We start from the raw sequence: 14971 nt of genomic DNA on the forward strand, positions 1-14971 counted from the left end.
CCCCAGTTTGATTCTGGTCGAGGGCACTTGCCCCGGTTGCAGGCTTCATCCCCAGTGGGGAGCATACAGGAGGCAGTCGATCCATGATTCTCTCTCATTGCTGATGTTTCTATCTGTCCCTCTTCCTTCCTCTCTGAAATCAATAAAAATATGTATTTTTTAAAAAGCAGGGGATAATGGCACAAAGGAGGCAGCTGTGGGAATATTTCCCCAGTTCTCCCCAAGGTTAGGTCCTAACCTGCTTCTTGGCGTAGGGGCTTCTGGCACTCAGCTGCCCTCCCCCCCCCCCCATCGACTTATTATTTGGGTTTTTGCACCCGATTCTACCGTGGAGTGAGGGGAGTGGTCCCCACATCCACCCACCAACAGGCAATGCTCAGGACACCAGCTGCGGGGGCTACAAGGCATTTGGTTGAGGGAGCATGAGATTCCCCAGGTCAATGGCTCAGCCCCCAAGACCCGCCTCCACCTCAGAGACCCATGGCCAGGCCAGCCCAGGCGGGATGCTGTGCCCTGACCAGCGGGTTATAAATCAGGGGTCGCCACGGCCCCTCCTCAGGCTCCCCCAACTTGCTGGAGTGGCTCACAGAGCTCAGGACCCCCCCTGACTCGCTGGTTCATTACGGAGGATGTGCAAGGACATGGGTGACATAGGGAGACACGGGGGCAGCGTGTCCCTTCCTCAGAGTCTCCACCTGCTCACCCGCCCGAGGCTCCCCAGCCTGCCCCTCGGGTCTTCCCAGGGGATCCATGGCACGTCATGGCCATTCCTGCCTCCGCCTTCTCGTTAACGGTGCCCTCAGGGGGACACGCGTCTCTCTTCTCCACACAGCAAATCCCACCCCTGCCAACAGGAAGTCGTTGATGGGGTGGTCCCTTATCATTCTGGGCTGCTCCTTCATGTGGGGGTCATTTGATTTCTCTTTACACCTTTCATTTTAAACTGGACTGCATCCCGGTGGCCTTGTTTTAGTCCTCGTCTTTGTGGAACCTCAGCCTGCAGAGCTGCAAATCGATAGTTTGGGTATGGCGTGGGTTTCCTTAATTATTCAAAACAAGGCCGAGGGCAGCCATTGAGGTGAATTAGTGTGTGTGCATGTGTGTGTGCGTGTGTGTATGTGTGTGCATGTGTGTGTGCGTGTGTGTGTGTGTGTGTGTGTGTGTGAATAGTTTTATGATGTTTATTTTATCTGTCAACTTTGTTACCCCCAGAAACTGAGGGACTGAGTTACAAGGTGAGAGTCTGCAGGTGGGCGGCCGGGTCAGGTCCTCGCACAGGTGGCCTGGTGGGCGGAGCAGCATTTGAAAAGACAGAACCGGCCCCCCACGTGCCACCATGAGCCTGCAGGTGTGGGGTGCGCCCCCCTTGTCTTCTGTGTGGCGTGTCATTCCCTCTCGTTCAGGCCCGGGAAACACCATTGCGATTTACCACTCGGCGCAGGCGGGCGAGGTAAGTTTGCAGTGTGTGCAGGGACAAGAAAACGACGACTCCTCAGCAACAGGAGGAGGTGACACTGTTCCACTATTCACACTGTGAACCTACTTTTGCCCTGCCTGAATGATCACAAATAGGTCATCATAAAATTTGGCCAAAATGGTTGGGAATTTTAAAAAAAATCACAGATCAACAACAGCCAAACTAAGATGCTGGCTTTTGTGTGTGTGTTTCCAGGTCAGAACTGCGGAGGCTTAGTCCAGGGCCCCAACGGCACCATCGAGAGCCCCGGGTTCCCGCACGGGTACCCCAACTACGCCAACTGCACCTGGATCGTGCTGACGGGCGAGCGCAACCGCATCCAGCTGTCCTTTCTGGCCTTCGCGCTGGAGGAGGACTTCGACATCCTGGCGGTCTACGACGGGCAGCTGCAGCAGGGCAACCTGAAAGTCAGGTAGGGCTGGCGCTGCGCGGCCGGGGCCGGGGCCCTGGGCGACCTCCGTCCCGAAACCTGATTGCAATACTTAGCTGACTGCCATTCTGAGCAGGAAACTTTCCTGCAGGCGCGCCAAAGTGGGGTGGAGACTGTAGCTGCAATCACAAGTCTCCCCATAGTTAAAAACCTGACTCCTCATGAAAGCAGCCATTGGCTGCATTTATGAGCCCCGAATTGCTCAGGATCTGGTAAACAGTGTTGTCAAGGTAATTGAAGGAACATGATCACACGCCATTGTTTTTAAGCAACTGTGGATCTAAGAGAAAAGGCACAAAGATAAATGAGTAAAATCGAGTGCTATTTCAGAGTGCAATTCAGAAAAACACACAAAAGGAACCTTTATATTGTCAGCGAAAACATTCAATAAGAAGAACATGAAAGAATACTGCAATCTTTGAAGAACTTTTGTCTTACACAATCATAATATACTGCATCCCCCATTGGTTTTCTCTGTTGCTCTATGATTTGTACGATGGAGAAATGGAAATAAGTTCTGGAGGATTTTAACTTACATTTTTCATTTATCCACATAGAAAAATTGCAGCTGTACAACTATTCCATTTTTTAATTATTTTGCAAAGGGAAGACAAATATCTTTTCAAAGGAACTGGAATTTCTTAGCTAGCCTGATGCTAAGAAATTCTGTATGATACTTAAATGCATACATATCTATATATAAAGAGCCAGGGGCTGTCACATCCGAAACAACCAAACGGATGACCGAACAGGCTGTGTGGTTAGTGAGGGACGACCAAACGACTGAGCAGCAGGCTGTGTGGGGTGACCAGGCCAGTAGGGAGCAGTGAGGGCGACCAGGCTGGCAGGCAGGTGAGCAGTTAGGAGCCAGCGGTCCTGGATTGTGAGAGGGATGTCCGACTGCCGGTTTAGGCCCGATCCCCAGCAGTCGGACATCCTCTGAAGGGTCCCAGATTGGAGAGGGTGCAGGCTGGGCTGAGGGGATCCCCTCCCATGCATAAATGTCATGCACCGGCCCTCTAGCCTATATATATAAACGCCTAAGCGGCCGTTATAACCGGTGAACCTGGTTGACTGGTTGCTATGATGCGCACTGACCACCAGGCAGCAGATCTCAACGCAGGGGCTGCCCCCTGGTGGTCAGTGCGCTCCCACAGCCAACCTTCTATGACTGGCCAACCTCCTGAGATCCCTCCCCCTGGACTGGGCGAGACGGCCCCCATAGGCCCCACTCCCTGGCCAGGCCGAGGGACCCCACCCGTGCACGAATTCGTGCACAGGGCCTCTAGTATGCAAATAAAGCTTAATCCTCCGGTTTTAAATGTTTGTATTAATTAGAAGTTAAGTCTTTGACTAAGTCACATAGAAAATCGGGTAATAGGCAGAAGAAATTATACTGCTCAGACAAATAACCTGCTGTTAATGCCAAGTTTAGCAGTAATGCACACCATCTTGTATTTTATTCAAGATTGTGTGGACTGAGAAGGTCTCTAGCTATAAAATTATGCAAGTATCCCTGTATGTCTAGTTAATATAAATATATATTAACAGTATATGAACTACATTATATTACTATATTCCAAATATATTTTATTTGCATTTTCTTTTCTAATTAAATTTTATTGGGGCGACATTAGTCCACATGAACATATAGGTTTCATGACATTTTCAAATGTCAAGCATCTTCTAGTGTTTTCTGGACCCTCGGAGATACCTGCTGTCTGTTTTGAGAAGCAGTTTCCGTTTGCCCTGCCCTCTGTCCTGCACTGCGCACGTTGTGTCCGTGTGAATTAGATGAAAGTTGTCCTCCTCGTCTGACATGCAGGGTCTGCATTCGGTGTTTGGACAGAGCATCTGCCTACACAATCCTGGCTTATTGGAGGCAAGCGTTCTCCTCTTTGCTGCTCTTCTAAATACTAGTCACTCATTTGCTTTTATTTTACATAAAGGATGCCGGTAGGGAACAGCGGTGCACTGTAATAATAAAAAGAATTGTGAAAGGAACTGCAAAGAGTTATGATGAAAGAGGGAGTGTCGTTTATTCACTTATCAAGGCAGGCCTGGCTGGGTGCTTTTTGGTTGGCACATCACCCTGATAGGCTAAGGTTTCGGGTTCGGTGTCCGGTCAGGGCACATACAAGAACACAAGAATCAACCAATGCGTGCATCAATAAGTGGGACATCAAGCCAGTGTTTCCCTCTCCCCGTCTCCTTCTCTCTCTCTCTCTCTCTCTCTCTCTCTCTCTCTCTCTCTCTCTCTCATCAATGAACAGAGCTCAAGGCAGATGACTCCGGGTTAATAGTAACTCTCTCTCTTTGCAGCTCACAAACACACCTAGCAAAGATGTGCTCTTAGAAATTCTTCTTTGTCACTATTTTCATTTCCTAAAATTTGATCCTAGTCTCAAGGAAACTTGTCGTAAATATTAATTTGATTGACAACGGTTTTAAAATAATGCCCTGTCCTCTGTTGTTCTCATGATGATATGCTTGCTTTATATGTTAACGAATGTAAAGCTGAGCAAACAGTGATCCTTAACACAGTTGGTGCTGTGACGAGGTCAGCCCCGGGAATGTGAAGGTTAGAACCATCCGGTTCCCCACACGTTAGTGGAGGCTCTGGGGACAGAGTGTAAACTGACACCGGGGCCTCAGCGAGCTTTTAAATATCGGCGACCTACACGGTGGCACCGTGATTCTTTTACTCGCTGATATTTATTCCAGAGAAAGCGAGGGAGGCTGATAGGAAAGACACTGCTGGGCTCATATAAATTCCTGCCAGCTACAACTTCTCATTTGAGACAGAGGACAGAGATGCCATATTTCTGCCTGTTTCACGTCCTTAAATTAAGGAAGATGCTCTCATCCCTACATGGCACTATATAGCTTGTGCCCAGTGACATGGCTCCGTGGTTGATGAACCAGGAGGTCACAGTTCCATCCCCGTTTGGGCACATGCCTGGGTTGTGGGCTCGATCCCCGGTGTGGGGCGTGCAGGAGGCAGCAGATCCATGATTCTCTCTCATCATTGATGTTTCTCTCTCTCTCCCTCTCTCGGCCTCTCTAAAATCAATGGAAATATATTTTAGAAATTAAAAAATCAATATAAAACCATAGTAAACCCCCCTAAGCTATATAAATTCTCCCCCTTGTCTGCACTTAGAACCCCTTTTGGAGTGGACGCTCCGTGCGTGTGGAGCGGCTCTGGGCGCGGTGTCCACTGGCCGGGCTGCCATAGCACATGGGGGAGCAGCTCAGAGCAGGTCCCTCCAGGGCGCTGAGAGCAGGGTCTTCACTCATAAAAGCATGGATCAGCCACGGTGGGGACTGAGGTCTGAGTGCTGAGGGCGCACGCCTCGGAGGCCGCAGCACGCCCACGTCAGCCGGGCCGGGACTCAGGACCAGCAGTGCAGCCGCGTGGAGAGCCTGCTGGGTGTGTTTCCCACCCTCCCTGCAGCAGCGGCTGGTCTCTAAAGGCAGCTCGCTCAGAGCGCCTCCAGGGGACGGAGGGCAGCGAGGGCCTTCCACGGAGGCTGGTGCAGGCCTCCAGAGCCCTTCCTGAGACGGTCGCTGGCTCCTGTGTGTCACTGCTGCTCTGACGTGTTTTCAGCAGCGAAAGGTGCACCGACAGCCAAGTGAACACCAGCTGTGTCCGAAACAACTCGAGTGTTTCTGTTACAACGCATTTCTCCTGTCTCGCCACAGGAAGACGGATTTTTCCAAATTACATACGATTTAGATCCGATCCCCAAATCACAAAACATGGAATTTGGAGATTAGAATGATTGATGTTTGCATGGCGACTTGGTGTTTACTGAGAAATAGATTGTTTACCCTAATTTAAAAAAAATCTTTAAAGATAAAACAGTCATGCGCAGGTCCTGTTGTCGTCTTGGATCGTTCTGTTAGGAGCACACGAAGGCAGAGTGGTGTGCGCCCCGTCACTGAAGTCAGTGCTAACACCTGGCTATTGGGAGGCTAACTAAGACCTCCCTGACGCACAAGAAGGCTGCGACCCACCAAGAGAAATAGGAATCTGTCCAGTTACCCGCAATTAATGCCACTGATTGGATGAGCTGTCACAGCACTGCTGTTTTTTTAAAATATGTTTTTATGGATTTCATAGAGGAATAGAGAAGGAGAGAGAGAAACATCAGTGATGAGAGAGAACCATCCATCAGCTGCCTCCTGCACACCCCACACTGGGGATCGAGCCTGCAACCCCGGGCATGTGTCCTGACTGAGAATAGAACTGTGACCTCCTGGTTCATAGGTTGACGCTCAACCACTGAGCCACACTGGCCGGGCTCCTGCTGTTGTTTAAATCTCTGGCCTTTATTGACCCTGTGCCTGCTCTTGCTTCTCAAATATCCACAGAGGTCCAGCCATGTGGCCATAAAATCCTACACTTTTGATTCTGCAGCATCTGACAGTGTTCTACGGCAGGTGGACTGGTGCACGTGGGTTGACCAGAACACCAGCACCTTGCCGTTCCAGCCCACGGCTCACCCCTCTCTGACCCTGAGACGCTTGCCACAGTCCCATCTCCATTCTGTTTTGCCTGTAAGAGGACCGTTCGTAGCAAGCAGGGCCCTGATATAGAAGGAACTCGCCGTCTCACTGTAAGCGGCACTCCTGGCCTTCCCTCTCGCCGTGTCTTCCCTCTGTGCCCCGCCCGCGTGGCTGCGCTAACAGACTGCTGTAGCCAGGGCCTCTTGTTTATTTCTTTCTCAGAGCTCTGGAGGCTGGGAGCCGACCAGGGCCCTTCCCATGGTCCATAGGCGGCATCTGCTCAGAGTCTCCCCCGGCCAGAAAGGCAAGGGGACTCTCCAGCTCATTAATTCCCAGGAATGAGGACTCCACCCTCCTGGCCCACCACCTCTAGGCAGTGACCTTGACTGTCCCTCTCTAACTTTCCCCAAATTTCCCCTCAATTCCTGCAGTGATGGTCAGGCTCCCCCTGCAAGTCCCAACCCATTGGGTGAGGGTTTCCGGCTGTGAGTGTGGGAGGGAGGCAGACATGGAGTCTCTAGCCTGGGGGACAGCTCACGTTTTAGTTGGATGGATGGATGGATGGATAGTCTAGTCCAATATGTCAAATTCAGAGGCTAACATGGGCCAAATAAATGAGGCATGCGGCCCGGGGGCTGCGAGTTTGACACGCGTGGTCTAGTCCAGTGGTCGGCAAACTACGGCTCGCAAGCCACATGCAGCTCTTTGGCCCCTTGAGTGTGGCCACAAAGTTTCAATCGCACTGTACGTGCGCTCCCGCACGTGGTATTTTGTGGAAGAGCCACACTCAAGGGGCCGCAGTTTGCCGGCCACTGGTCTTGTCCTTGACCTGCCCTTACAGAGAGCAAGCTTCGCCCCTCTGCTTCCCTGTCCTTCCTGCTGCCACTGAGGCTGGAAGCCTGTGCTCCTGGAAATAGGACGGTCTCTGCAGGGGCCTCTGGGGGGCTGCCTGGCCCCTGTTCTGCATGTCGAGCGGCTCACTCATCCTCTGAGGCAGACGACGTCCCCCGAGAGGCCTCCTCTGGGAGGCAGGCACCTGACTTTCAAACAGCAGTGATCTCGAGGGCAAGCTTGACCTAAAATACTCTTGACCCGAGCTGACTTGGCTCAGGGGACAGAGCGTAGCCTGCAGGCTGAAGGGTCCTGGGTTGGATTCCCGTCAAGGGCACATGCCCAGGTTGCGGGCTCGCTCCCCACTGGGGGTTGTACAGGAGGCAGCTGATCGATGATTCTCTCTCATCATTGGTGTTTCTAGCTCTCTCTTCCTTCCTCTCTAAAATCAATACAAATATATTTTATAAAAATAAAATACATAAATAAATAAAACAGTCTTGATTCAGGGACCTGGCTGGTGTTCTCAGTGAACAGTGCATTGGCCCACAGACTGAGGGGTCTCCGGTTCGATTCCGGGTCAAAGGCATGGACCTCGGCTGCAGACTTGATCCCTGGTCGGAGTGCATGCGGGAGGCAACCAGTAGATGTGTCTCTCTCACCTCCATGTTTCTCTCTCTGTGTCTCTCACCCTCTCTTCCACTCTCTCTAAAAATCAATGGGAAAGTTATCCTTGGGTGAGGACTAACTAGAAATAAAAGAGTAAAATACTCTTGATTCAGGGCTACACACCCCTGGCCTCTGTGTCTGTGTGTGTGTGACCCGATAGGACCTAGTAGAACCATCCAGAAGGGCACGAGCATCTGTCCCACAGGGCGCCTGCTGCCCAGACCACCTTCTCTCCCGGTGAAATGCGGTGGAGGTGGCTCAAAACCAGAAAGTGATTGACGACGACCTCGCTTTCCCACTGCGATGACATTATCATGTCAGACTGACAACGGGAACTCTCCTCGTGAGCTCAGACCGTGGAAAAGGCGAGCGAGGGAGGAAGACCCTGCCACGGGACGTGGGAGACCAGCGTGCCGGCCCCACGTGGCTGTGGAGCACGAGCCCAGGAAATGGCTGGCAGGCACTTATCCTGTCTCTCGGCCTCTCTCACGTTCCCAAAATTACCCCTAAAGGTCTGGCGTGAAGGTGATGAAGAGCCAACAGAGGAGCGTGAGAGGGCCGTTAGAACCAGGACGTTATGAGCACATATTGCTAAAATATCACCGTTTTCTTCCCAATATTTTTATAAGCCGCAGTAATGTGTTTGAATGCATTAATACCTAACTTCGAGCCTATGTATTATTAACGACGGCTGGTGATGTTTATAACTTGCCAACTGTTAAGGGCCAGGAAGGGTCTGAGTTGCATTCCGATGAGATGGGAGGCCTGGCCATGCTGACTTCTGCCTTCCTGCCCCCACGCTGGCGCAGGCCCGAGGGAGCCATTCGCAGGTCAATAGTGAGACAGAAATCAAAGCGCCCTTTTATTTTTAGCTCAGCTGGTGACTAAGGCCCCAATTAAGATCCCAGAAATGTAGGGTAAAGTGTCGCTAAAGCTTCTATAGGAGCAGGTCTCATCCTAACCACAGGCACGTCTCTGGACATCTTATCACATCCCCCGCTACGGGGAAGGAAGGAATGAGCAGTGACTGGGCCAGCATGCGGAGTGGGCGGGTGCAGAGGGATGGATCTCGGAGCCTGAGTGGGGACGTCCTGCTCCCCGCACAGAGGGGGTGTCTCAGCCTAGAAAGCCAGAGCCCACCAGGACCTCGGCATCTGGCTGGGGAGGTCCCGGACCCTCGTGAGGACACTGGGGGGCGGGAGGCAGGGGCCGTGCTTGGTCCTCTCATTGCAAACTGTCGCATTCCCATCATCACGTGACTGTGTCAGCCATGCTCACTATTCTGCGTACACGTTTCAAGATGATGAAATTAAAAAATAATTTTCTTTGATGCATCATTCATCTTCCCTTTTCTCAAATAGGCTTTAAAATTAACAACTCATAGGCAAGCCCAGTAGTTACTGGGTAAGGCTGAGTGGCTTGTTTTTACGTTGTCTCTCTACAGTTGACTAGATGGGAGATACGACCAATTAAAGGAGGCATTTAAGGCCTAGACATTGATAAATGTAGTATAGATATAGATAGAGATATAGACATAGGTATATAGATTAGATATAGATATGAATATGGATATAGATATTGACATAGACATATAGATTAGATATAGATATGGATATAGATATAGATATAGACATAGACTTAGATATATAGATTAGATATAGATATGGATATGGATATAGATATAGATATAGATATAGATATGGATATAGATATGGATATAGACATAGATATATAGATTAGATATAGATATGGATATGGATATAGATATAGACATAGACATAGACATATAGATTAGATATAGATATGGATATAGATATAGACATAGACTTAGAGATATAGATTAGATATAGATATGGATATGGATATAGATATGGATATAGATATGGATATAGATATGGATATAGACATAGATATATAGATTAGATATGGATATGGATATAGATATAGATAGATATGGCTATGGATATGGATATGCATATAAATATGGATATGGATATAGATATAGATGATATAAATATAGCTGATATAGATATAGATGTAGATATAGATATGGGTATGGATATGTATATGCATATAGATATGGATATGGATATAAATGATGTAGATATAGATATTGATATGGCTATGGATATGCATATAGATATGGATATGGATATAGATATAGATGATATAGATATATATGGATATGGATATAGATATAGATATATAGATAGATATAGATATGACTATGGATATGCATATAGATATGGATATGGATATAGATGATATAGCTATATATGTAGATGATATAGATATAGTTATAGATATAGGTATAGATGATATAGATATAGATGATATAGATATATATATGGATATGGATATAGATATAGATGATATATATATGGATATGGATATAGATATATATAGATTGATATAGATATGGCTATGCATATGCATATAGATATGGATATGGATATAGATATAGATGATATAGATATATATGTAGATATAGATATAGATATAGGTATAGATGATATAGATATAGATGATATAGATATAGATATGTAGATATAGATATAGACATAGTCATAGATATGGATATATAGTTAGAGATAGATAGATGATAGATTTCTCTCCCCAGCTGATTTGAATATTCAGCTTTGATTGAGACCAACTATATATATTTTTAATAAAAGTCATATTTATTAACAAAAATGATGAAAGTGCTAGTAATTAGAGATCTTGGAGATAAAGTAATAAACATGTAGGAGTGAGGCAGGACTGTCCGAAACACTGCAAGCGGATCTTAACGTGGACTTGAGTTCTGACGCCTCCTCTTCGTGCGTGGGTGGTCTTTCGCAGTCGCCAAACACGGATGGTTCTTTCAAATGTCCTGCCGTTTTCAAAGCAGCAGAGCATAGTCACCTGGGCAGACAAGCCAGGGTAGTGCCGCTTGTATGTGTAGAGAGACTCAAAAACTCCCCCTTTCTGTGACGTCACATCCCCATCCCCCTTCTTTTCACACATACATAGGACTTGCTTAGCATCTGAATGTCCTAACAGTAATCCACAAGGCACGTGTTTACCTTAGGAGGAGTCTCAGTCCAGCCTTTTAAAATGTTGCTGTTATTCTGGCACAGTTTTGATATCTAGACATGTTGTGAGTTTGCACATTTAACCGGCTGATAGGACTTTAAGGACGAATCGCAGGAGCAGTGAGGAATGGTGGCAGCCCATGCCTTTACAGCTAGAAACGTCCCCCAACCGTCCCCCAACCTTGGCTTCGGGGAGAGAACCTGCCCCTCTCCCCAAGCCCCCTCCTCGGGCCTCCACCTGCCCTGCAGCTCTGAGAACCCAAAGCTTCAGGCAGCAGGTCCAGGGGTCAGCGCTGGGCATCTGGGGTGGTGGGCGGAAGTGACGCAGCCTCCACAGCTTTTTGGAGGATGGATGACGCCGTGGAAGGGCAGGCTGCCTCTCGGCCTCGGGAGTGGCGTTGGCCACACCGTCCGCTGGAACCGGTGGGTCCCAAGTGACCTCGGGCGTGAGTGTCCTCCTTGGTTCATGGAGGGGCGAGGCGGGGAGGGTGACGCGGTCTGTGGGGGTGTGGGCCTCGGGGAGGTGGTGTTTGGGGAGTCCGAGCTCAGGTCTGGAGGAGGGGAGGGAGGTGGACAGCCTTGCGGGGGGTACAGGCAGGCCTCCAGGCAGGTCCCCGCAGGCCCACGGCCTCCATCTCTGATTGACAAATAAAGAAGCAGCTCAGGCCCAGGAGAAGCGAGCGGGCAGCCCAGCCAGCAGTGAGGTTAACTGACATGTGTGCCCATCAGCTCCAGGTGGTGCCAATTCCAGGAAAGGCCCTGCCACAGCTGCCCCAGCGTGGCTGCCGCGGTTCCAGGTTGTTCCTTCGATTTGGAAACAGATCAGATGCTCTCAGAGGTGTTTCTGGAAGAAGCTCAGCTTCCCCATTTGACCTGCTGTCGCAGGGGTGTGGTCGGACGGACCAAGAGTGGGCGCGCTTGCTGTCCGTCTCTCTCGGGACAGGTGAATGACGGTGAGGGGGGCGATGGGCCGCGTTTGGTGAACACCTGCCCTTGGGGTTTCCTGACGAGGACCTGGTGTGTGAATGGACCTGCGGAGGGTGACCTGCACGTCTGTGCACAAGACACAGGGGGTTGTACTGCGGGCGTGGCTTTAAGATGGGCCCCAACTCTGCCTGAACTCGGTGCGTCTGGCCCTTTAAATTTTCACCCTTCTAATGGATGTAGAAAGAAGTTATCTTACTGAGGCTTAAGTTCGCATTTCCCCGATGATTAGTGATGTTAGCATCTTTACCTGTGCCTGCTGGTCACTCGGAGAGCTGCCTTTGCCACAGTCTGTGAACGTCTTTCCCACTGATCTACGTGTGACTGGTCATTCCTCCCAGATTCATTCTCTCTGTGGAGCATTTTGAACGATCAGTGGTTCTTTTAATCCTGATAAAGCCCAGTTTACCAGCATTTTTTAAATTTTTGTTTTTATGATTTTCTGCGAAATATATGCATATTCTGATATCACAAATATTTTCCTCTATGTTTTCTTCTAAACGTTTAGTAGTTGAGCTCATTGTTGGCCCGTGTTCCGTCCTGAGTTAATTTTTCTACGTGATCTGCGTTAGGTCAGACATTGATCTGTTTGCCCGTGGCCATCCAGCCCTGTCCGGACCATTTTGACAGTCAGTGCTCCGTATGAAGTTGGCTTTTTGCGTGTGAGGTACGTGTTGACGCTGGGGGTTTGGAATTCAGGTGCCTGGCATCGTGTTGGAAAGGGCTTGTTTTCCTCCCTGAATTGGCTGGACACCTTTGTTGAATCGATTCCTGGTCCATGGGGGGTGGGGGGGGGGGATTCTGTGCTCTCTGCTGTCCCGCGATCTGTTTGTCCTTTTGCTGGATTGATTGTCATGGCTACAGACTCATGCTTGTTCAGGGCAATAAGTAATAAAAATGTGTAAATATGAAAATAAATTTACATTTTCCTGCCTCCTGACACAAAATAATGCTCATGCAAAAAAAGGTGCAAGAAATGCTGCTTAGAAATTGATCTTTCTAGTACCTTTCCCCCGTCAAATTGCTGGGGTGGCTTCTATCTCCCGGTGGATCTTGGCTGACATGTTGACGGTACATTTTTTTCATAAATGTTCTTTATCAGTTTGAGGGAGTTCTCCACTGTCACTGGCTTGCTGAGGGTTTTATTATGAACGTGTTAAACTTGTGAAATGGTGATCCTGCATCCACTGAAATCGTGGTGCCTTTCAATTTTTCTATTAACACGGTCAGTTACATTGATTTTTGTTTTTGTTTTATGTTGGTCCAAACTTTCTTTCTGGGGTAAGGGTCATAGATGATTTTGTATATCATTGGGTTGAACATCTTACATTTTATCATGAATTTAGGTGTATGTATGTGAGGGATTGTGGTTTTTGATATTTTGGTAACCTTTTCCAGGTTTTGCTGGGAGGATTGGGGCAATCTCTACCAAATGGAATAGGACAGTGTTCCCTTCTCTGCAGTTTCTTAAAATGTTTGTGCAGTTGGTGTTGTTTTGACAAATTTCAACAGGGAAACACCTGTGTCTGGACTTTGCTTTTGGGAACCTTTTTATAAAAAATTCAATGTGCCGAAACCGGTTTGGCTCAGTGGATAGAGCGTCGGCCTGCGGACTCAAGGGTCCCGGGTTCGATTCCGGTCAAGGGCATGTACCTGGGTTGCGGGCACATCCCCAGTGAGGGAGTGTGCAGGAGGCAGCTGATCGATGTTTCTCTCTCATCGATGTTTCTAGCTCTCTATCTCTCTCCCTTCCTCTCTGTAAAAAATCAATAAAATATATTTTAAAAAAATTCAATGTATTTTCTTAATGTAGTGCTATTTAGATTTTCTATTTCTTCTGGTGTCAATTTTGGTAAGTGGTATTTTTCAAGATATTTACCCACTTAATCTCCTTCATAAAAAATTTATTAATAGCACTAATTTAAATCTTCTTAAGGTCTATAGAGTCTGGGGTGATAAGCCATTTTTCATGTTGATATTGAGAAGTTGTATTCTCTCCCTTTTTAAAAATTTCTTGATTTTTCAAAGGCCACACTTTAGCTTTGTTATATTCCCAATTATCTATTTTTTGTTTCACTCATTTTGTTTTCCCAATTCCACTCCTTCTACCCATTTTGGTTTATTCTGCTTTTTTTTTTTTCTCTAGCAATTTAAGGTAGAATATGAGGCCGCTGATTTAGCTCTTTCTTCTTTTATAACATCAATATAAGCTTGTAACCATGCACTATTTTATCTGTGCCGTATGTTTTCTATTAATTTCACATAATACATTTTTCATTTTATCTTAAAATTCCATCTCTGACAGATGAAATATTAAGAAGAGTGTTGTTTGATTCAGAATATTTGGGAGTCCTGGCAATTTTTCTGTAGTTCACTCCTCATTTGAGACTGTCGTCTGCAGAGAGTACACTGTGCTTGATTTCCATCCTTTTCTATTCATTGAAGCATGTGTATTTTATCAACTCGGGGTAGCTTTTTCATACTCGAGCCATCACTGCAGAGAGGAAACCATCACCCATGACCATTTACTACATTTCAGACTGTACAAGTCGCTTAACTTTTCAAAGAATACTATACATAAATATGAATTTTTGTTTTAATCATACGTATGTGTATATGTATGTATGCAAATATGTATATATAATCTATATTTATTGAAACAGAATGGGTCTTTCTATAGAGTATTTGTCATTAGCATAATTTTATTTGGTACTTGGTTTTTCAAACATTTCTGGGTAGTGTCTAAAATTACTTTTTGAAAACCAAACACAATTGATACAGGATTTTATAGATTTACTATTACAAAAGGAAAAACTTAATAATATAAATCTTCTATTAACTTGCCCTTAGTGATTATAATTTAATAAAATGTACGTGGGAGATAAGTGTTTATGAACATATTTACAATGCTGACTCTTTTGGCTGTCTATGCAAATCTCCCAGTGTATAAAGTATAAATCTATTAAGTCATTTAACATTTTTATGTTATTACCT

General features: G+C 47.1%; 1 protein-coding gene across 1 annotated transcript in view; it reads left to right on the top strand.

Moving 5' to 3' along the window:
• Window positions 1-1336: 1336 nt before the first annotated feature.
• CSMD1 (CUB and Sushi multiple domains 1) overlaps window positions 1337-14971 on the top strand; it is a gene marked incomplete at its 5' end in the record, with an annotated part of 654679 nt that continues 641044 nt past the window's right edge. The window contains 2 exons of the mRNA XM_081082235.1: window positions 1337-1355; window positions 1673-1889. Coding sequence (XP_080938361.1) covers window positions 1337-1355; window positions 1673-1889 — 236 coding nt within the window. The remainder of the gene's footprint in view (window positions 1356-1672; window positions 1890-14971) is intronic.

This window comes from Myotis nattereri, assembly GCF_964212035.1.
Source record: "Myotis nattereri genome assembly, chromosome: 2".
NCBI classification, from domain to species: Eukaryota; Metazoa; Chordata; class Mammalia; order Chiroptera; family Vespertilionidae; genus Myotis; species Myotis nattereri.